This window comes from Mustela nigripes, chromosome 14 (assembly GCF_022355385.1).
Source record: "Mustela nigripes isolate SB6536 chromosome 14, MUSNIG.SB6536, whole genome shotgun sequence".
In the NCBI taxonomy this organism is placed as follows: Eukaryota; Metazoa; Chordata; class Mammalia; order Carnivora; family Mustelidae; genus Mustela; species Mustela nigripes.
In genome coordinates, this window is record NC_081570.1 from 94,793,783 (window position 1) to 94,816,136 (window position 22,354).

The window sequence follows — 22,354 nt, forward strand, 5'->3', positions numbered from 1 at the left end:
GCTAATTACTACATGTGTAAGGCAGCCTAAATCTGCACTTTTTTTTTTTTTTTTTTAAGACAAAGTAAGATTCCAGATGGAAACAAGAGGGCCTCTGTTTTGGTGATGTAGCATGTGTTGACATTCCGAAAGCACAAACACGTTTGAGTAACTAGCTGCTATTAGGAAAAAGAATTAAGATCCACATTGCTAAGCACAAAATAAGAACAATGGGTATGCACAGGCTGATTAGTAGAAATTATAGTCTGTCACGGTGCAAAAAAATACTGGACATAATAGCGAATACACATCGCAAACAACATGTCCTTATTTAACACTTAACTGTTCTGGATCTAACAGTGAGAATCCTAACCTACAGGCTTAGAAATACGTCTGTATGTCACCTATTAGACTCAAAGCTGTCTGAGAGCAGGGGAATGCTAGATCTACCTTCATACAATTGCTTTGCCTCAATTTTCTCATATAACAGACACAAAGTATGAAGGTACAGGCTTATTACAAATACTTTTTTTCTTCCGTGAGATTCCTCTGGGCCCGCATCAATGTATATGATAGGGAGCAAGGGAAGAAACCCAGGCAATGTTGGCATCCCCAAGACTCGGTAGGTGTAATGCCCAGAAGTCCTCCCAAGACTCACGTGGGAAGACATAGAACAGTTCGCAGAAATTGGTGATGGTTACTCTACTGACAATAGTCCCCATTTTCATGTTTCCTCTTTTGCAAAAGTAAAACGGGAAAAGGCGGATAGGCAGACAGAGAGAGAAAAGAAAGAGTTTGGGACTAATTCATATGAGTGATGGGATTTTTTTTATTTTATTGAATTCTGCACATAATATTTGCAATGAAAACACTTTAAAGCCAATGACAAGTTTTTTAAATGGATCAGATAAAAATATCACATAATCAACTCACAGATATTTACTGTATTTACTTAACAGAAGGCTCAAATTTATTATGACAAGAACATTAGAGAACACGGCATAAGAACTTACTTAAGCTTTACATTAATAAGTGATAAACTAACATAATTCAATATCGAAAGAATATAGAAAAAAGTGTTTGATTTTACATTTTATTCAGAATTCCATTATTTATTATGCCATTATTTGAGAATGACTATTATTTCATTCCATACAAAATAATACTTGTTTGACTTAGCTGTTTGATAAAAAGAACTAAATTTAAGGTGAGAAAATTGTAAATTCCGACATCATATAGCATATGCTCCACTTAATTATGCACAGTAACACTGCATTGCTAATTAGTAAGGGTACAGAACGTATCACAGACTGTTGATTTACAAGGGAAAGCAGTAACAGTGCCTCTCTGTTGTTTGAAAAAAAGAATTAAAGTGTGGTATTCTGTCACGACTTAACACATGAACCTTCTCCACATTCAAACTGAGCAGTCATATTTTAATTTTATTTGGGAAATTACCTAATTTTTAAATATGTGGATGAACTTTACAGCATATTTGAACTGTGGCTAAATGGTACTAATACAGTTATCTAATATTTGATAACCAATTTTTTTAATAGTTTTAAGAAATAAGGAGTTTATTTAAAATGAGGACAGTTTTTCTGCCCGCTCCCCCACACCTGTCCTCTGCTCATTACAGAACACATGGGATGGTTAACAACAAGCTGAGAGTCGGAGCCACTGGTCGGTCTGATAGTATGTTTTCCCTGAATCAGAATGTCTGCTGTTTCTTGGGTTATTGCTTCTTTCAACTGTTCCGTCATTAGGGTAGGTGATGAAGATAACTTTTCAGTCTAGCATTTGATATCACATGGCTTTGGTGTCTGTGGTCAGGGTGTGCGGACTTAATATGTTCTAGATGGAAAATGTTTGGCTCTCACCCTGTCTTCTGGAAGTATCTAAGAAGGGCTTACAAGAGCAAAAAATACCTTGTCCTCCAAACCTGAAATTTCCCAACATATCATTTAGAATAGATTTAAATTAAAGTTTTAAAGATATGGCAGTTATGGGGGCAAAAGAATATGACAGAAGGAGAACAGGGTAAAAAAAATGAGATTTGGAGCCATTTGTTGGCCATATGATCTTGGGCAAGTCACTTGATCTTTCTATCTGTTGTTTAAACTTCAGATCGTATTACCACTTTATATGCATATTTAAAGATTAAATAAGATATGGAGGATCTTTACAAAGTCTGACATAATAAACAAATGTAAGACACCGCTATGAAAAAAACTGTATTTGGATATCTCCATAATTACTATCTAAGATTTCAAAAACGTACTACTGTTATTATTACATTAACATATGACATAGAGATACTACATACACTGTTTGCTTTCCCTTGTAGGAACTTATAACTGAAATTATACCATATCATGGGGTAGTTCCAAAAATGGCCTATACTGAAAAAAAAAGAAGAGTATATTACTATTTGGTTTATAATCATACAATTTTATGGCATATAGGAAAAACACTTTGACAATTAGTTTTAAATAAACTAAATACTTAACCTTCCCACCCCAAACCCAGTATTAAGAGATCACATCATGGATACAATTTACTGGAAGAGATACTACTGTGGTTTGTTTCTGTATGGTCAGTTCACAAACTGTTGCAAGATACAATATTAACACAATTTGCTAGAATCACCATTGAGCAAATTTCAACAACTTTAAAAAAATAGATAAAACTACTTTTCACAATTATCACTAACACGAATATATAAGAGACTCAATTACACCTAAACTGAATTCACAAAACCAAAAATCATCAGATTAAATGTTTTAATGAATTGCTCGGCTAGTTAAAATATACATTTCCTATTATGATAGAGGCCTTTAAAAACTGCCCCCTTTTCTGAATGGAAGGATATAAGACTAAAACCTCTGGACAAATAATCTCATTATGACAAAATATTTCTGTATTACTCAAATGGACTAACATTTTAACAATTTCCCTAGTGTCCATATTTTAGCCTCTTTCTATCCTTATCTCTTTCTACCATAAAACCAGCAACCAGAATATACTCTTGTTTTTTAATGGGTATAGTTATCTCTTATCTATGTTGTACAAAAGCTATAACCGTTCTTTTCCCAACTGTCCACAAAAGCCAAACAGAAGTGTTTGGGTTATCCCTGAATTTTGTTTCTCACTCCTGAGCAAAATTAATTACAATATGGCTCTATCAGGCCTCTTTTGTATTCATGAAAATTTACAAATTTTTGTGAATGTTATTTCAAATTATAGCCATTGATTCTGGGACTAAAACAGCATTACCTTCTTAATGAGACAAAAATGCACCTTGCAATCGGCTACAGTTCATTGGCAAGCCTAATATACTTAATTCTGGTTTGCTAAGTGTTTATTAAGCTACAAAAATTTAAACAGAAGTTTCACTGGAACAGAAATTTTGTTTCAATTAACTCAACATTCAAAAATGAAATGGTAAGTCATAATAGGTAAGCCACGGTCAAAATTAAAAGTTACTTTTTTTTTAATGTCTTGCTGAGGGTCCATTAGAAATAGGAACAGCTGGATTTGCAGTCTGTTCGGTCATGTGAGCAGAGATCTGTGGCATCTTAGTGCCAGGAGAGGAGCAACATGTCCACGTATATGTGCATCAGGACATTCTGAAAATGTTACAGAATTTTCAAAGATGTAGAAAAACAGACAAATTACTAAAGTCTTCATTGTACAGATAAAGAAACTGGGGGTCAGAGATGTCAAAGGTACTTTCCCTAGGACACCTGAGTTAGCAGAGTGAGCACTAAGGCACAGGCACCTGCTTAAACTCTACCAAACTGCCTCTTGTGCAAAAAAAAAAAAAAAAAAAAAAAAAAAAAATCAATCATAAGATAAACATTCCCATCCCTCTAACCTTTCCCCATGCTTCTGCTCTGGGGTTATAATGTTGAGTGTGTAGTAAAGCTCTGGCACTGTTTTTAGTATTTCATATACAATTTCAAATCACATTGACATCTAATTAAATTCAACAAATAATCTCCCCTCCTTTCCAGCAATTTCATTAATCTGTTTCCATTCTGCAGAGTGGTCTTTCTACTTTTTCATGATCCCATTAGAGGCCAGTGACAATTCTCGGAGGAGGAAAAAAAAAATCCTATTTCCTCTTCTCACACTCAATTTGAAGAATGGTGTATTTATGACACTTTCAAGGTTTAAATCTTATTTCAATGTAGTCTTTCCTTCTGAGATACATAAGAAAATCTGAGTACTTTAAGTATTCTTCAAAGCCTTTTCAAATGTATATAAATGAGGATTTGGAGGCTGGGAAAGGGCTTTGGGGATTATTTAACCCAGCACACCCACCTTGCAATTCAGGAAACTGTAGCCTAGCAAAGGTGAGTGACTTATCTAGCATCCCACAGGTAGAAAGTGGGTAAGTACTCTGGTCTCATGATATCTAGACCAATGCTATATTTTTGCCACACATTCAGGTGAACCATATTGGATATGACAGTCTACTCATATGGTGCCATTCTGTGCTTTTATTGCAAAGTCCAGGCTTTGTCTTTGTTTGAAACTGTGGCCTGTAATAATAATAATAATAATGCAGACATGATATAAAGTATACATAATGCTTAAAGTTGTGTCATTGGTGTTTCCTGAAGGTGGTACTTATGTCTATATTTGTAATGCCTACTGATCCTTACTGAAACATCTGAATGTCAAAGACCTCTATAGGACAGTTAATTGGTTTGTTTCAATCATGCCAATAGCTGATGTGAATTACTTTACTGTTGACCAGTCTGGGATCATCAGTTATGAGTATTAGGTGGCTAGAATGGATTGACAATTCCCTGGGCCAGTGTCTCTCATATGTGGGCTAACACAGAACAAAAACATGGTGGTGGCTTTGGCTCTGTTTTCACTTGAATCACAAATCACCCAGATGGGAGGTTCACATAGCTCAAATCTGAGATACTTACCACTCTTTTACTTCACTTTTTAATAGAGAGATCTGGTCTCAAAATTTTGACCACTGAAAAAATACCAGCAGATTTTACAGTATTCATTGTAGACATTGCCTCAAAGAAAGTTACCTGGATTATATCTCCTACCCATCTGTTGCTGCTAATAGCTATAAGTCTGTTTCAGTTACCTATTCTTATGTATTAACAATGTAGTTCATCACTGTATTTCCTTCTACATGGCATCAGAAAGTGTTATAATCTTGGCTTTGCTACTGGAATACTTCGATAGTAATGGAAATTCTACAAGCCCTCTTATTATAATTTAGCATCGTTATGCACTTGAATAACAGGAAATTGGTTATTTATGCATTTGTTTAGGTATGTTTCAAAAATAAAATATGAAAATGAAAAAAAATCTTCAGTATACCAAATGTTCACAGTTTGACTTCCATAAGGCTTATTAAATAATATACAAATAGCTACCATTCTGCTGAAATGTCACAGTAAATACATTAATAATGGCACAGAAGTGAAATATCCCCAAATGGGAAATCATCTTCATGACCTCCTAAATCTCTTTTCCAACTAAAACTTTGCTTTTTTTATTGAAAAAGTTCCATTTCTAAAGGAATAAAATACAAAAATAGAAAATGAGTCAAGAAACCTTTTACAGATATAATCTGAAGGAAATTCTATAAACATTAGATGAAATATTCTATCTTTAAGAATGTGCTTTGTCTCACCACACCAAACATCACATGAAAACTAACTTGAATGAGTATATTATACATGAACTGCTGAAAACTATAACTAAATATTAAAATTTCAGTTAAAATAGATAACTTAAACATATAAGTACTAATGTATCTTTAAATTTATGTTCAAGCTGAAAGCTACCTATGAGACTAATTGCAAATCTATCATTTTGAATCAAAAAATAAAAGGATGTTTAATCAAGCAAGGCACATTTCTTTTAGGCCAGTCTGTTTAATACCATTCATCTGGGCACAGTGTAGACTTCACTTATTTACACGTAAAATGGGCCAATCTATGTAGGAGAGCCTTTGGTACAAAACACACCTTCACAAATAAGGTTTCACATCACCCAGAACACAGAAGATAACATTGCTGTATCTCAGGATTCAACACAGTCCAGTGATTAACTGAAAGAGGAAAACAGTACCAGTTGGCTTGTTACAAACAGACATTTAGGTTTTCTCTATCGGCAGTACTGATTAGTTTTTGAGTGATCTGATTTCATCAAGATGTCAAAGGGCTGAAATGATCCCTTCATATTTTTTGATGTTCTTCTTTATCTCTTTATCACTATCTTTAATACTGCATACAAGTTGAAGAGAATCCTCGAGCTTTAGAGCTGTTTCCTTTATATATAAAGCATTTATCAGAGACAGGTTTAATGTCAGCTAAAACAAAACATGTGCAGGCAGACAGATCACACCGCTCATCAGCAACACTGCATTCTTGATGGAGGCAATCTAAAAATGAGAATCCTACTGGCCAGTGCAGCTCTACAGTTCTCTATGTGGGACTCCTCAGGTATCTGTTGGGCAAAGCACAGTGATTTACTATATATTTAGCATTTTAAAAAATTGTAGACTTCATGTCAATATAAAATATTCTAGTCACTATACTTTTCATAACTTTGGGTTGGTTTTTTTTTGTTGTTGTTGTTGTTGTTTTTTTACTGGTACCCTGAAAGTTCAACCAATTTAATTTTCTGAGCTTATCAACCACATATCAAAGCTTAGTTTTATAAATTAGAAAAAGTTTCTGAGTATGCTTAAAGTATGAACTTTTTGTCCTTATTAATACCCACTTCCAGATGTAGTCCAAAGCAATGTTTGCCTTTTGAACATAAAATTTTATCTTCACCTTTAGAACCATTCGAAACATTCTGAGTGCGTATTGTCTTTTAGATAAATATGTGTGTTAATTTTCTCAATGTATTTCCAAGGATTGGTTTCTTTCCTGGCAGTACATCCCACTGTGGTGACCTAAGATGAGAACTCTTAAAGTGAACAGAAATCCTATGCTCAGATAAGTGTTATGGAGAAGTGGAGAGGGAAGGTGTGGTGGGTGGAGCACGGGGTGGGGGGGAGGGAAGGAGAGAGGCAAAGAGAGATAGAGATTGAGAGAGAGGGAGAAACAGTCTCAAAATGAATATGGTGAAAACTGTGTTCTAGTCATCATGCCTGTACTTTATCTTGTCATTACACAAATAACATTCAATCAGTTGGTCTTTTAAAATATAAACTCTGCATAGTTATGCACCACTTCAAGAAATCACAAATTAAGACAGTAACTGCTCAACCAGGGTCTGTGGAGAACCAAGAAATAAAAGTTCAAGGCTTGGTGCTTTCCTCTGCCAACTATGACTATCTTGTTCACTACTATGTCTAGAGTCTAAAATGGTGGCTGGACAGAGTAGACAATCTGTACATTGAATGAACGAATACATTCCTGTCACTGTGCACCGTGCCTGACACATAGCAAGTACTCAGTAAATATCCACTGAGTGAATAAGGGGATATGTAAAAATCAGATTCATGTATTCTAGAGATTTACTAACAGTAGTAGAAAGGAGACTTCTAAATACACAAATAGAAAAATGCTAAACTCAGTTCCAGCTTACAGTGGTTGAGTAGCTAGTAATGACTACTGATTACTAGAAATTACAAGTAACATGAATGATCTGGCACCCATTTCATTTCCTAAGTGCCTAGCTGCTGTAGCTTTGGTTATCTTGAGATGGTTTTATTAAGCTGTCCTTCTCTTGCTACTATTACATCCTTCTTCTATAAGAAGCTGAGCCTTTTTTTAAACCTCGTGTGTCAGTCCCTGTCTCAAGGCTCTTGGGACTATTAAATAAGTGTGGTAGAGCTCAGCATCTTAATGGACTGTGGGTGTGGAAGGAGCTGCAGTTTAACAAAACAAGAAATCAAAGTGACATTTGAATGGTAATCATGTTTATATTAGTGGTTAGGAAAGAGCTGAAGGGCTTAGAAGACGGAAGTCAACTCTACAAAAACAGAGGGGGAAGTGTAATAGAAAATGGTGAGACCTATAATTGAAGATATTTGACCAAATAAATTTTCTAACATATGAAGCAAGAAAAGAGCACAAGAACGGTCAAATTTCTGTAATTATGAAGCTTGTGAAGAAGTAAGTGGCACCTCCACCAAGGCCTAAACAAAAGAGGTATAGACACCCAGCTTACTTAGCTTCATATTTGGTGATGGAAGGGGTTACAATCATTCCACAACATGGAGTTTTATGGGAACTTTGTTTTGATGTGCCTGTACTTCGACATCTATTAAACAACTTAGAGTTGGCTGCATACCAACAACCTCTTTCATTTCTGCCAACAAAATGGTAATGCATTAGCCAAAGGACTAGAAAAATTTCTCATTCAATTATGTACACTTTCCTGATTGGCCTCTTGGAAATTATATACTCTTGGAAACCCCCCCAAAAAAAAGTTTAAATTCACTCAGTAATTAAAGTTGGTAATGTGCTAAGATAGGAGCTTTGTCAAAAATCTAGAAAGTCATGGAAAAATGAGCTTGAGTTGTAATCACTGCTACTTTGAGCAGTATTTAGATCTATTAATAATAAATATCCTTAATTCACATTACAGTCTGATAGAATAAACTGATCTTTTGATATAAGTTAAAATGTTGCAGGTAAATGATTTTTAGAATATAGGTATAAGGCAATTCAAACACAGTTTTTACCTGGAGATATTATTCTGTCTGTGGTTTTTAGTTATCCACTACATTTTGAAATCCAGCATAGAGTCTCTCTTGTTTAACATGCTTTTTATTATAATTTCTTATAGAGTTAATCTATTGGTGAATAACTGAAGTTTTTTTGTCCTATAGTCATACATGAGGTTAATATAAAATGTAATGGCATATGAGGCTGCCTGTTATAATTTCTAATACCTTGAATACTCCAGTTTATAACAGAAAATTCAGTAAAACCCATATTGGGTTAAATAACAAAAATACACAATGTAATAATTCTTCATTCCAAATCAGAAAAAAAACATGAAAAAATAAGAAATGAAAATTATTAATTTCAGTTCTCTGTTTTGTGACATTCCTTTAAAAAGTCCTGACAACGTGTCCTCAGAAGAGAAATGATCTCTGTCCTAATTGGGCTTAACTGTATAAAGTGATGGAAGGCAAAAAGAGTTTCTAACTTCTGTTGGTTAACATATGTAATCTCAAGCACATGCTTCAGTTTTTTTTCTTTACATTTGGTGGCATGTTTCGTAAGGAAATTGTTCCACTTAGATGTACAGAAGTAACACCCAGTCAAGGTCTGGTCTGTTGTGCCTGAGAAACCCAGAGAAAGGAGAAAATTCAGAAGGGGTGTAGAAAAGGTTCCTTTCTGTTCATATGTGGAGTACCTGCATTTTCTGCTGCACTGTTACGATATTACCTAAAGTGCATCTATTATGATATTACCTAAAATCACAGCAGTATCTGCAGTCTTCTTTTATATCAATACTTCAGTTTAGTCTCAGTAGTTCCCATACTACACATGTCAGTTTTGCAAAGCTTCTGGAAACTTCCCTATACCAATATATACCAACATATGTTCCCTCTACCAACATAGGTGCCCCTCACCTATTTTATTTAGAAGTGACCTAAGTTTTACCATTATAAAAGTCACTGTGAGAATCTGCTCTTACTGCTTGTGGGTTCGATGTCCCCCTCTTCTTTAATACATGAAAAAGTCACTTTAAAAAAATTACCATTTTCTGTGATCTTCCCATATATCGTGATGATTACATAAAAAATTAAGTTATTTTAGGGGTGCCTGGGTGGCTCAGTTGGTTAAGTAGCTGCCTTCAGCTCAGGTCATTATCTCAGTGTCCTGGGATTGAGCCCTGCTTTGGGTTCCCTGCTCAGCGGGGAGCCTGCTTCTCCCTCTCCCTCTGCCCTTCCACCCTGCTTGTGCTCTCTATCTCTCTCTCTCAAATAAATAAAGTCTTTTGAAAAATTAAGTTAGTTTGTGAATGAAATCATTTTATTGGGTAAGGCCGTATCTATAGCGATATAATTCTTGAAGGTGATTCACCGATGAAATATCTAATGCCTTATTCAATTAGTGTCCATAGTAATGAAAACCCCATGGATATTTTAGGACTTACCATTAACTAAAACCAAGACTTTACTTATAGCAAATTTCCTTAGGATGTCTGCTAGTTAGGTAAATTCCCAGAGATATCACTTATTTGTTCTGAATTTTACTGTACTATGTAAGCCAATCAGTCAACAAGTATATATTGAGTATCATTTACAAATAGTGCTTATTAGCTGCTAGGTAGGAAACAGTTTCTGTGAAGCATTCCAACTCCAGGTAGCCATGGTGATTAGGAGTGATATATAATGTTATTTAAAAATTATTTATGTTAAGGAATTCCACCCCCATAATTGGATAGCACTTTGTGGGGGAAAACCTGCTGCAGCATGTTTTACCAAATGGAAACCTTCTCCAGCGAACCAGGTTATTTTACCCATAACAACAATGATGATGAGTATAAGCCTCACAGCGATAGAATGAAGCATAGATACATGACAAGAAAACTTTGCTTATAGTTTAAAAACATCCAAATCAGAATTTCCTTCCTCTCATCCCTTCCCTGAATAAAGAGTTATATAGCACCAACTTTACTCCAGGTCTTGAGGGATTCAATAGCAATGGATAGACAAAAATTCTTTATTCTCATGGAAGGGAAGGGAATATGGACAATAAACAAAGTAAGGAAAATATCTCATGTTAGAGGAGAAAACAAAGCAGAGACAGGATAAAGGAGTGCTGTGGGGGCTGCTTGTTTAAACAGAGTAGTGAGTGAAGGCTTCAGTGAGATGGCGACACCTAAGAAGGTGATGGGGCGAGCCATGCAGGTAGCAGATGTCAGAGCATTCCAGGCAGGTGCAACAGCACATGCAAAACCCTGAGGTAGTGCACGCTTCGTCTCTTTGAGGAAAAGCAAGGAAGCTGGCACTGCGGCTGTACAGGGTCACACGGGAGAGGAATCAGAAAGGAGGTCAGAAGGGTAAGGTGAGGTTGAGTAGGTAGGGCCTTGCAGGCCATGTGAGGCCTTTAGTGTGTAGCCTGTGTGAAATGGAGTGCCAAACAGGGGTTTTGCTGTGAAGAAGTGACATAACCTGACAAGTGCTTTAAAGGGTTTTCTCTGGCTGTTATGTTGAGAATAGACTCAAGCAGGGGAAGGGATGGAAGTTGGTGGAACCAGCAGGAGGGTACTCTAATAATCCAGGTGAGAGATAACAATGCTTAGAACTGGTGTTTGCAGAACTAAGACTGGAAACACTTTGAGAGGGAAGCCAACAGGATTTGACAATAGCCTGGATAAGGGGTATGACAGAAAGAGAGGAATGTAGGAAAATTCCAAGGATTTTAGCTAGAGCAACCAGAAAATTGAAGTTACAGTGATAGAAAGCGGGAAAGGGGCAAGAGACATAGGTTTGGTGGCAAGGGTTGGAGAGGAGAGGGAAGCTCAGTTTCAGACATATTAAGCTCAAGATACCCATCTGATATCTAAGTAGAGATGTCAAGTAGGTAGTTGGAAATTCAACCTGAAGTTCAGGGGAGAAGTCCAGGTAGGGGAGAGAAATTTACAGATAGATAGTCTAATGCTATGAGAATAAGACCTAATGCAGAAGGAAAAGAGGTCTAAGGACTAAGCTGTGGCCCATGGGGCTCTCAAACATTAAGACTCAGGGGAGATGAGAAAGACCCAGTAGAAGAGATTGAGAAGGAGGAGCCAGGGAGGTAGTAAGAAAATACAGAGTGTCATGCCCTGAAGTCAAATGAAGAACTTCTTCCCAGGAGGGGAGGAAGTATTTCAAAGCAGCAAATGGTTCTGATGGGTCAAATGAAATGACCACTGGGGTGAGCTATAGGAGGTCACCAGTGACCTTGAAATGTACACACTTGGTGAAGCGAGGGGGTGAAAGTCTGTTTGGAGCAGATTTAGGAGAAAATGGGAAGGCATTCAAGGATGAACAAAGAGTGATAGAGTCCCTATTCTCATAGAAGAGACAGACATTAATCATATAACACAAACAAATATAAAATGACAGCTATGTCAAGAGCACATACTATATTCAGTTCATTCTAAGACATACTGAAAGACCCCTCCCCTAGAAGATAGATAGGATAACTAACCACTTGTTTGCTTTTCTGTGAACCGCTGGCTTTTAGGCGTAAATTAGGTTATTAATTGCTTATTAATTGCTCTTTTGCCCTTCTGTAACTGCTTGGCTTATAGAAATAATAGAAGACGCCATGATGGCATTCCTACCTTCCCCCTTCTTGTTCCCCCTCCCTGCCTCTCTCCTCCCGCGCGCGGGCCCTCAGAACCAATCAGCTTGTTCCCCCTTCCCGCCTCTCTCTTCGCGCGCGGGTCCCCAAAGCCAATCAGCAAACTCCACGTATGCCTTTTTCAAAAGTTCTGTCAACCAATCAGTTGCGCCCCACCCAAAACTTGTTTGTACCTGTCTATAAAAACCCGGCACCACCCCAGCCGGGTGTGCTCAGCTAGCAGGAGCTGCTGACCACCCGCAGGCGCCTGCGTAACAATAAAGAACCTCTTGCTGATTGCATCCAGTGGCAGTGTTGGATTCTTGGGTAAGGGGATCCGCGGGTCTTTCAATACTTTTTCAGACTTAAGCATCTATGAAATTGGGATGTACCTTAAAATCCCTGGTACTATCCCTTAAAATGGGCAGCTTTTCTTTTTTCAGTGGCACATAGAATAACAGTTTTCCTTATAATGGAAGGCTCCTTAAATTTGATGAAATGTAGCATAACAGGGAACTGACAAAACCAGTCATGAGAGATATCCTGGAGGGAATACTGAAGTAAAGTATAAGGTAACAAAGTGAAGAGGGGGCTGACAGGGGGAACATCTACAAGGATTCCCCCACAGATTAAGGGTGAAGGGTAGCTTAACCCCTAACTAGAAGATCAGGGCCTAGACAGACCATGTAGGGCCATGAAGGCTGTGTTAAGCATTTACGTCTCTATCCAAAAAACAAGGTAAAGACCTTAAAAGAATTTAAAGTAGGGGCAGGTGATGCAATTAGGTTTGAGTCTCAAAATGATGCTTTTGGCTATCAGGTGGAGAATGGGTCAAATCGGCCACAGCAAATGTAGCGAGGCCATTTGAAGAGACTTTCACACCTATTTTGGATAGAGATGACAGTAGCATAGATTAAAGTGGTGATGGCAGTGATGCTGAAAAGTAGATTATTTTCAGGGATATTTAGGAGGTGAAATGACTAAGCTCAGTGATAGATGGAATGTATTTACTACTTTATAAATCTATCACATTAATAAATACATTGATAACACTAGGCAATAAATCTGCATTTTAAGCAAGGTTATGAAAACATAAAAATGCTTTGTAAATGTCTATGCACCACATATGAATGAAAACCCATACTTTGGAAATTCACCAATTTTAGACTGTTTAGATCTGTAGACAGAAAGTAAATATATCTTAGGATAGAAAATAACAGGTAAGGGATTTGTGTGTGTGTATGTGTAACAAATTACCCTCATTGGTTTCTCTTCCAAATTAAGTCATATGTTTTAATTTAAGGAGCATGTTTAACTGTATAAAATAAGAATCTTAGGATTCAGAGAATTTCCATAAAGAACAAGAGTTTAAAATAAACTTTAACAAAAAACCAGTGAAACAGAAATGATGATTGACATATAACATGTAAGTACAATGTTAGTTTTCATTCTAAAAAGTTAGTGGGAATCTCAATAAAGATTTCTAAGAGCCTTTGTGCTCTGCTGAAAGGGGTGGGGGTTATGTTGGGGCTCACTGGAAAAGAAAAAGATTCTCTCCACTCTTTAGCACCAGCCTGGGGTATGATCCCTGTATCTGCAAAGTCAGAACCCTATATGCACAAATTTATTCTTAATGTTCTTCAGATACAAGAAAACATCATTTTTTGCTCATTTAATGCTATCTTACTAACAACCAGAATCCCAGGAATTACTTTTCAGGCTAGAGCTCCTATTCTGCACTATTTAGATTGCAACAGTAATAAAATGGCTTCCAAGAAAATGATGGAGCTGATTTTCCAGATCTTCTCTTTAATGTATTTGATAGTTAATGGTGCAAAATTTGAAATGCAACACATTCAGTACAAAAGGGGGGGGTGAAGAACCACAAAAACGTTTCTTCGTAAAATGCTTTTTTCTTTATAATTCCTAAGACAGAATTAGTTTACAGCATCACTGAAAACAAAGACAAATATTTGAAAACTTTCTAACCTGTCTGAATCACTTAAATTAAATTTGCAAGGTGAATGTGAGCATATAAAAATATTATTATCATATACTTTCTAGCAATGGCCATTTTCTGGCAGGAGTTTAGGAGCTGAGTCATGATAGCACAGGGTTTGGGCTCTGCATGGCTTCCCTTCCTTCCTCCTGCCTCCTCTGATCTGCCCTCTCTCAAAGGTTTTCAACCATTCCCTGCAAGTTATAGAAAACAAATGACTATTAAAATACTGCCAAACAAAATACGGAAATTAGTAGCATGGAAATAATAGTCTTATTTTCATTTAAAAGGTAAAATAAAAGACAGAAGGAAAAGCCCCACCCTAAAACGCAAGCCCTAAATATCCTCTGCCCCATTCTTCTGTTCTTCACCTCTATCTCAGTGTTTCCATAAGTCTTCAGATTGGGGGGAGGGGGGCACTTGTGCTTCTTTGCATTTCTTAGTGGGAGGGGTTATCACTTCTATTTACAGCTGAGAGGTGGGAAGGACTTGGAACTGCTAGAGAAAATGTTGAAATTTTAAATGTATGGAAGTCATTAAATTATAGTTATGGTTCTTAAAGGAAAAAACTATTGGTATTAGATACACTGAATTTATATACTTTGACCAGAGCAGTTGCTTGAGTACGTTTTATGCCAAAGAGATAAATAACAAATTTTATGTCAACAAACCGTAACTTTAAATTTCTTCATATTCTGCATTTAAAATTTCAATCCCAGAAATTTTGTCTCAAAATTTAGAAATCACTGATATAATGCTGACTCTTATGAGTAGCTGTTTGTGATTATGTCACCATAGTTGGTGGGTATTAAAATTTGGTATAATATCAGTTTAAAGCATCATAAAAGAAATAAATAACAACATTATTTTTATCTCTGGATTCACCAGCTCTAGGGTAAATACATTTTCCCCAGGGTTTTGATAGACATGCACAGCACCAGTCACACCTCCTCCCATGAATCTTTTGTACCCACAGACATATGTATACCTTTCAACATCCAAGATGTACAGTTGAGCTCAACAGTGAAGTCTTTGTTTTAGCAAAGCTAAATGATATGTGTAAACTTAGGCTCTTTTGCATTTTGCTGTAAGCCCAAATCACTATGTATTTTGGTTTTCTGAATGATTTAGGACCTTAGAGAAGGGGCTACAGCCATTATAAAGGACAGAAGTATATTCTAATGTGTTTTTGAGCACAGATGCTCTTCAAGATCCATGGAGTGACTGGGTAAGGCAATAATGTTGCAAATTTCAATGAGGTGGCAATCTCCTTCTGCTTTCAATCCTTTTGTTCTAAGTAATTTCTCCTTTCTTAATAAGGGGGAGTCAAAATATTTACACTATTTGCTGGCATGGTTATTGGGTAACCTAAGCAAAGTATAAAGAAATGGAAAAATAACAATTTGCATAATACTATCATCTACTGTAGATTAAACACATGAAAATAGGAAATTAATCTTAAAACTGAAAAATATCTATTGTCCTAGCAGGTATCACTACTATGATTATGCTTTCTGGGTATAATATTAAATGCAGAAAAATCAATCATATAGGAAAATAATCTTTTATTAGTAGGAAAGTTGATTTCTTGCTCAATTTAAATACCTTATATTTAATCCCTATGGTTAAAAATCCCTGATGATTGGGGCACCTGGGTGGCTCAGTGGGTTAAAACCTCTGCCTTCGGCTCAGGTCATGATCCCAGAGTCCTGGGATCGAGCCCCACATTGGGCTCTCTGCTCGGCGGGGAGCCTGCTTCCTCCTCTGTCTCTGCCTGCCTCTCTGCCTGCTTGTGATCTTGATCTGTCAAATAAATGAATAAATAAATCTTTAAAAAAAATCCCTGATGATTAAGAAAGGGTTAATTCTCAATATACTGCCTAAGGTAGGTTTCTAGAAATATATTTACTACAGGAATTCATTATTTAGTAACATGGGCTGAAGTCAAACCTTAAAGCATAAGATTTATTGTTTCAATCTCTTTCAAGTCACGCAATTAAAGGAACATGAGTTTGGGGGCCGAATGACCTGGCTTTAATCAGAGCTGGGTTTCTTGCTAGCTGTGAAGTCTCTGGGAAATCACTTAACCAAAACTATCTATTACCCTCCTGAAGTAGGTGAATACCACTTACCTTGCAGAGTTGAGACGTGTCCAGGACATGATAATTACATGGTAATTATTACAGTTACACAGACAGTAAATAGGAAGACACTGATTACTTATGTATTTTGTATCATTCACAAAGCTCCGTGTTAATTACACAATGCTTGTAAGTAAGGATCACAATAATAATGTAATCTCTTGGCAAAATCTCTGCTGCATAGCATGCAAGTATTTTTTCTAAGTAGTATACCTGTAGCAACATTCAACATTCACCAAAACTCTATGAGATGCTATTTATTATTCTCATTGTACCAATAAGGAAACTGAGGCACAGAGAGGGTAAGTAATTTACTCATGGAGAAGAGTCTGGATTCAAACCCTGGCAGTATGACTGCAGAGCTAAAAAACCTGAAAATAACATTAATGTAAGATTATTGCCATTCACTCATCAAGAATTACTGAATACATACAAAGTGCTACATGTGCTAGGCGCTAGTGTCCAAAGTCTGTATTTGTCAAAATACAGAACCTACAACCTTTACGGAGCTTATAATTTGGCAAAGGAGGCAATTATACCACCTCAAAGTGATGACTCAAAAAGCTGTATTTCTCTGGATTAAAAAAAAAAAAAAGGTCTTCTTCATATTACTATTAATAACCATACATTTCTAAAAATTATGGTACAACCATAATTTACTTATAGAACTAAGCAGGGTTTCTATATCTTCTAAATAAAAGTGAATAAAAGTGTCATTGTACTTTGTTCATCTTCCCATCAAGATCTTTTAGGAACATATATAAAAATTATTCTTAACATTATTACTATAGTGTGTCTAACATATTACTACCAAAATGGGTTACAAAAAGAATGGTCATTAAGAATACCAAGAATTTGATCAAAAGGTAGATCAATGGTAAAAGTAACTCAAACAAGTAGCAAAGGACTACAGATAAAGGAGTCTTATTTTGATGCACATACAGATAAAAGCAGGGACCCCATGACCAGGTATACAGATCTCCTGCCTCTATTACGTTTTTGTCTTTTCTTTCCTCTCCCCTCACTAGAAGTCTTCAACATTCTTTTAAACTGTATTAACTACACAAATAATAAAATAGGTAGGCTTCTGATTACCTGAAAAAACTTTATTAGATTTAGAATTAGGGTTACTCTCACTTCCTTTAGGACCGAATAGTTATACCCTATAAAAAAAAAAAAAAAAAAACAGCTGTGCACAATGTGTAACTGTGAAAAACATAGTATAATACCTATAACGTATATAAAATAAAATAATTTCATTAAAAAGCAGGATTACCCTTGTAAGTTTAACCATTTTTGTTTAAAATGACTGTACTACTGCATACTAGTAATTATGTAAATTAAAATTGGGCCAATAATCTAATAGCAGTAGGTTCTGCCTTTTATCTTTTTTTTTTTCTTTTCTTAAAGGGGAAACAGGTTGTTTAGAAGCCAAGAGGGTTAGTAAAAGGAATGGAATCATTTTCAGTTCCATTTTGGTGAAGGTTATTCTAAAGAGCAATGACTCCCCCCACACACCCACCCTTTTGTCATTAAACAATAGAAACCAAAGGTCAGTAAACAACATGGAAATCAAAAGGAAAAGATGTTGTAAGTGATCTTTAAAAGGCACCTGCATGTAATTAATATAAAACCATTGGTTTTGCAAGTATTGCCAATCTAGACAAGAACAGCATTTTCCTAGTTCTGAGTCCAAAGAGGGAGAGCTAGAGCTCTCAGTACCCCCAAACAGTGCTCACCTGATTCTGTTTGTCTTCTGGCAACCCCTGGTAATATGGCTGAAACTTGCAGGAATTTTCCCAGGATGTGGTTACTTCCCGTCCCTCCTTTTTATTGATTGTCTGCAATTCCCTCAGTTAAAAAACAGGCGTCCTTCGTATTTTTAAAGTTTATTTAGCTTTTCAAGTGCTGTTTGTGGGATCTGGAACTTTTTTTAAGAGGAAGTCTGAAGGTTCCTTGTAGTAAAGTTTCAGGTACATGGACTGAATCTTTCATTTGCTTACGTACAGAACACTTTTACATTTGCTTTTAAATTTCACTGGTTGGCTTGAAACTTCTTGGAGGAAGAAAACAGTATCCTTTGAAGTTATTGCCTAATTTTTGGCATTTAATTCAAATCATGCCTCACTGGAGTGTATTTCTAACATTCCAAAGGCGGTATTTTCCTTCCCGATTCAGTCATGAGATGATATCAGTGACTTTCTGTAGTAAAAAAAATATGCATTTTGTGATTCATTTCACCACCTCATTTTCTCAGACATAACCTTATTTGTGCGGTTTATTCAAACAGTGGTTTTCCTTATGAAATCCTGTAAGGAAGAACCATCTGGAAAGGTTACTGTGGAAACCGCAGGGGCTAGGGGGTGGGGCTAGAGAGCAAGAGATGCCATGACAACCTTTTTCGGGTTTCCCAGGAAACAGGGGTTGCTATGGGAACTGCATCAGTCAGGTCCGAATTAGTAACTTCCGCTGGAAGGAGTGTCTGCCACTTTAATCTTCTTGTGATACTGCAGAAGCTTATCTCGCAGACGCATTAGGAATTGTTTGTTTGTTTCTCTCAGCAGCACTGAAAACATCTGTTTCTACACTTTGATAGATGTTGCCAGGAACACACACACAGAACTTCAGAGGAATCTGCCTGTCTGCCCCCCTTTCGAAATGCTTAACAAGCCTCAAAGAGTTCAACTGATTTAGTCAGATCAGGACACCTTGGGCATTTCCCTTTATTCAAAATGGTAGAAATGTTTAAAATTCTGGGAGGGGTTCTGAATAGAAATTCCAGTCCAAAAAAAAAAAAAAAAAACAACAACAACAAATAAACTTACAGTGGGTTTACAAGTCATTGTTCTAATTAGACTTCTCATACACGTATCCACAGCGAAGGCAACTGAACTAAATATTCAATAATGTTAATGGGTACAGCAAACAGAAGCATCCTTTAAGTATGTGCCTTCTTTACTTAGTAAAGAAACAACTGTCTTTTCAATTCTGAGGTTAGGCAGTTATTCTAACTGTTCTTTAGTTTCATTTCCTCCCAGGATGTACTTTTTTTTTTTTTTTAAGAGGGTGTGTACTAGAAATGAAGTTTACAGTAAGTTTGTTCTTTGCGATATTACAGAAGGGGGAGAGAAAAAAAAAATGGAGAGCTGAGAGAATGCAGCCCACTTGCAAAACTGACACCTGTTTCAGTATGAAGCAGTAGGGAGAGGGAAAATGAAGTGTGCTTTCCACTTCTTCACGTCCTTTCCTTGATGAATGGTCTGGAAATGTATAAAACAAGGGCATACACAGACCAAGGGGGCACGTTCCACACAATACTGAGCACAGCATGTCACTTGTAGCATATATTAAACATCAGTAAATATCTTTTTGATGTTGACACAGGAGTTGGGATTATTGTTCGTGGTGCAGGTGGCCGTGGAATTGCCCGTTTTGAAAGGGGTCTGGGGGAATGCGCTATGGTTCATGCCCCCCTCTTCAATCACCATATACTCCGACTTACTCAGAGTCGAGTTACTCCTTGCTTTTCGGAGCTCCTCGGCCGAAGAGGAGAGGTGCTGGCAACTTCCCACGTGCATGTACTGAGCTTGCTCTTCCCCTTCTGTCTCCCGGTGGTAGAAGTAATTGAAGTTGGAAACAATCACAGGGACTGGCAAAGCAATGGTCAAGACACCAGCGATGGCACAGAGCGACCCCACAATCTTGCCCCCTATGGTCACCGGGTGCATATCCCCATAACCTACGGTTGTCATGGTTACCACTGCCCACCAGAAGGCATCCGGGATACTGCTAAAACCAGAAGTGGGGTCGTCTGCCTCAGCAAAGTAGACCGCGCTGGAGAAGAGGATGACCCCAATGAAGAGGAAGAAGATGAGCAGCCCCAGCTCCCGCATGGAAGCCTTCAGCGTCTGGCCCAGGATCTGCAGCCCCTTGGAGTGCCGGGAGAGCTTGAAGATGCGGAAGACCCGCACCAGCCGGATGACCCTCAGGATGGCCAGGGACATGGCCTGCTGTCCATTACCCTGTCGCTCGGCCAGCTCGGTGCCCAGAGTGATGAAATAAGGGATGATGGCCACGATGTCTATCAGGTTCATGATATTTCGCGAGAAGGTGGCTTTGCTAGGGCAAGCGAAGAACCGCACGAGCAGCTCAAAGGAGAACCAGATGATGCACAGGGTTTCCACTACGAAGAAGGGATCCGAGAAGCTGGAGGCTCCGGCTGGGGCCCCCGACGTGCTGTTGCTGGCCGCCTCGAACTGCTCCTGCGACGACGCGGCGGGGTAGTCCTTCTCGTCGCGGAACTCGGGCAGCGTCTCCAGGCAGAAGATGACAATGGAGATGAGGATGACGAGCACGGACACGATGGCGATGCCCCGCGCCGGCCCGGAGCTCTCCGGGTACTCGAAGAGCAGCCACACCTGGCGCTGGAAGTCGCGGCGGGGCAGCGGCCGCTCTTCCTCCCGCAGGAAACCCTCGTCCTCGCGGAACTTCTCCATGGCCTCCTCGCCCAGCTGGTAGAAGCGGATCTCCTCGGAGAAGATGTCGATGGGCACGTTGACCGGCCGGCGGATGCGGCCGCCCGACTGGTAGTAGTAGAGGATGGCGTCGAAGCTGGGCCGGTTGCGGTCGAAGAAGTACTCGTTGCGGAGCGGGTCGAAGTACCTCATGCGCCGCTTGGGGTCGCCCAGCAGCGTCTCCGGGAACTGGCAAAGGGTCTTGAGCTGCGTCTCGAAGCGCAGCCCGGAGATGTTGATGACCACGCGCTCCCCGCAGCAGTCCTGCTCCCCGGCGGCCGGCAGCGCGGGCGGCAGCGGCTCGTAGCGGTCGCGGTCGCAGCCGCCGCCGCCGCCGCCACAGCCGCCCTGAGGCGGGCCCCCGCCGCCGTCCGCCGCCTCCGGCTCCAGCAGGTGGTCCCCGGGCACCACCGTCATGTCGGGCGGCAGCGCTGGGCCTGCGGCGGGCTCGGCGAAACCGTGGTTCACCAGGTTGTGGGCGCCGCCGCCGCTCGCGGGGCGCTGGGGAGGGTGGGCGCGGTGGCGGGCGGAGGGCGGCGGCGGCGAGCGCAGCAGGCTGAGGTGCTCGTCCATGCGGCGGGAAGAGGCGGCGGCGCGGACCGCGTCGCTCCTCCTCGCGCTCCCCGCCCCTCTGCCGCCTCCGCCCCCCTCCCCGAGCCCGGCCCGCAGCCTGTTGCTGCCGCCGCCGCCGGCGCCGCGGCCGCCGCGAGGCTCGGAGCGGATCTGGCGCGGTCGGCGGGGCTCCTCAGGGGGGACGCCTCCTCGCCCGCCCCAGCGCTGCCCCGCCCCTCCCCCGCGGAGCGCGCGCCCGCCGTCCCCCCGCGGCCCCTCAGGATGCCCGCCCACCGCGCGAGCGCGCGCCCGGCTCTGCCGCCCCACGGCTCACGGGGACCGTGGGGCCCGGGCCCCCGCCTCCCAACCCCCCGACCCCCTCCTTCCGCCGCCGCGCCCTTCTGGGCCGCCCAGGCGCCCTCACTTTGCACTTCGGGGTCCCCCACGAGTCCCCGCCCGGCCGAGACGGCCCTTGTGGAATCCGGACCCGGACCCGGCCACCGCTGGTCAGCCCCTCCCCCCCGGCCCGCGATGCTGCGTCCCGGCCCCGGGGCTTCTGGCCGGGCCTGGGCCACCCCGCCGCCCGGCGAGCGGCGGCCGCCTCGCCCTGCACGCGCCACCCGGGCCCGCCCGGGGAGGAAGTCTCAGCGGGGGCCGGGGCGGGCGAGGAGAGAGGATGGGGATGCGCTCTGGTCAGGGAGCTTGGTCGAAGGAGGGAGCGACTGGCCGAGTGGGCATCCTGGGGAAGGGACCCTGAGTTCCCTGAGGCTGGGCGACCGCCGGGGCGGGAGAGCTCTGAGCACTTCAGCTCCGGTGCGCAAGAGAAGCCCAACGCAGCAATGGGTTCCGACGACTTTGGCACCCGGGGTCTGAAGAAGA

At 40.2% G+C, this 22,354-nt stretch overlaps 1 protein-coding gene across 3 annotated transcripts; it reads right to left on the minus strand.

The window, feature by feature from the left end:
• Window positions 1–788: 788 nt before the first annotated feature.
• Window positions 789–21,628, minus strand: KCNA3 (potassium voltage-gated channel subfamily A member 3). Of its 3 annotated transcripts, XM_059375703.1 has the most exons (3): window positions 18,149–21,628; window positions 17,505–17,572; window positions 14,037–14,462 (listed from the first exon to the last, which is right to left on the minus strand). In XM_059375703.1, the coding sequence occupies exon 1, from the start codon at window positions 21,494–21,496 to the stop codon at window positions 19,757–19,759; it is 1,740 nt and encodes a 579-aa protein (XP_059231686.1). In that variant the 5' UTR covers window positions 21,497–21,628; the 3' UTR covers window positions 14,037–14,462; window positions 17,505–17,572; window positions 18,149–19,756. The 3 variants fall into 3 exon arrangements, with proteins under 3 accessions (XP_059231685.1, XP_059231686.1, XP_059231687.1); XM_059375702.1 differs by lacking the exons at window positions 14,037–14,462; window positions 17,505–17,572 and adding an exon at window positions 789–6,471; XM_059375704.1 differs by lacking the exons at window positions 14,037–14,462; window positions 17,505–17,572 and adding an exon at window positions 15,836–16,071.
• Window positions 21,629–22,354: the final 726 nt, after the last annotated feature.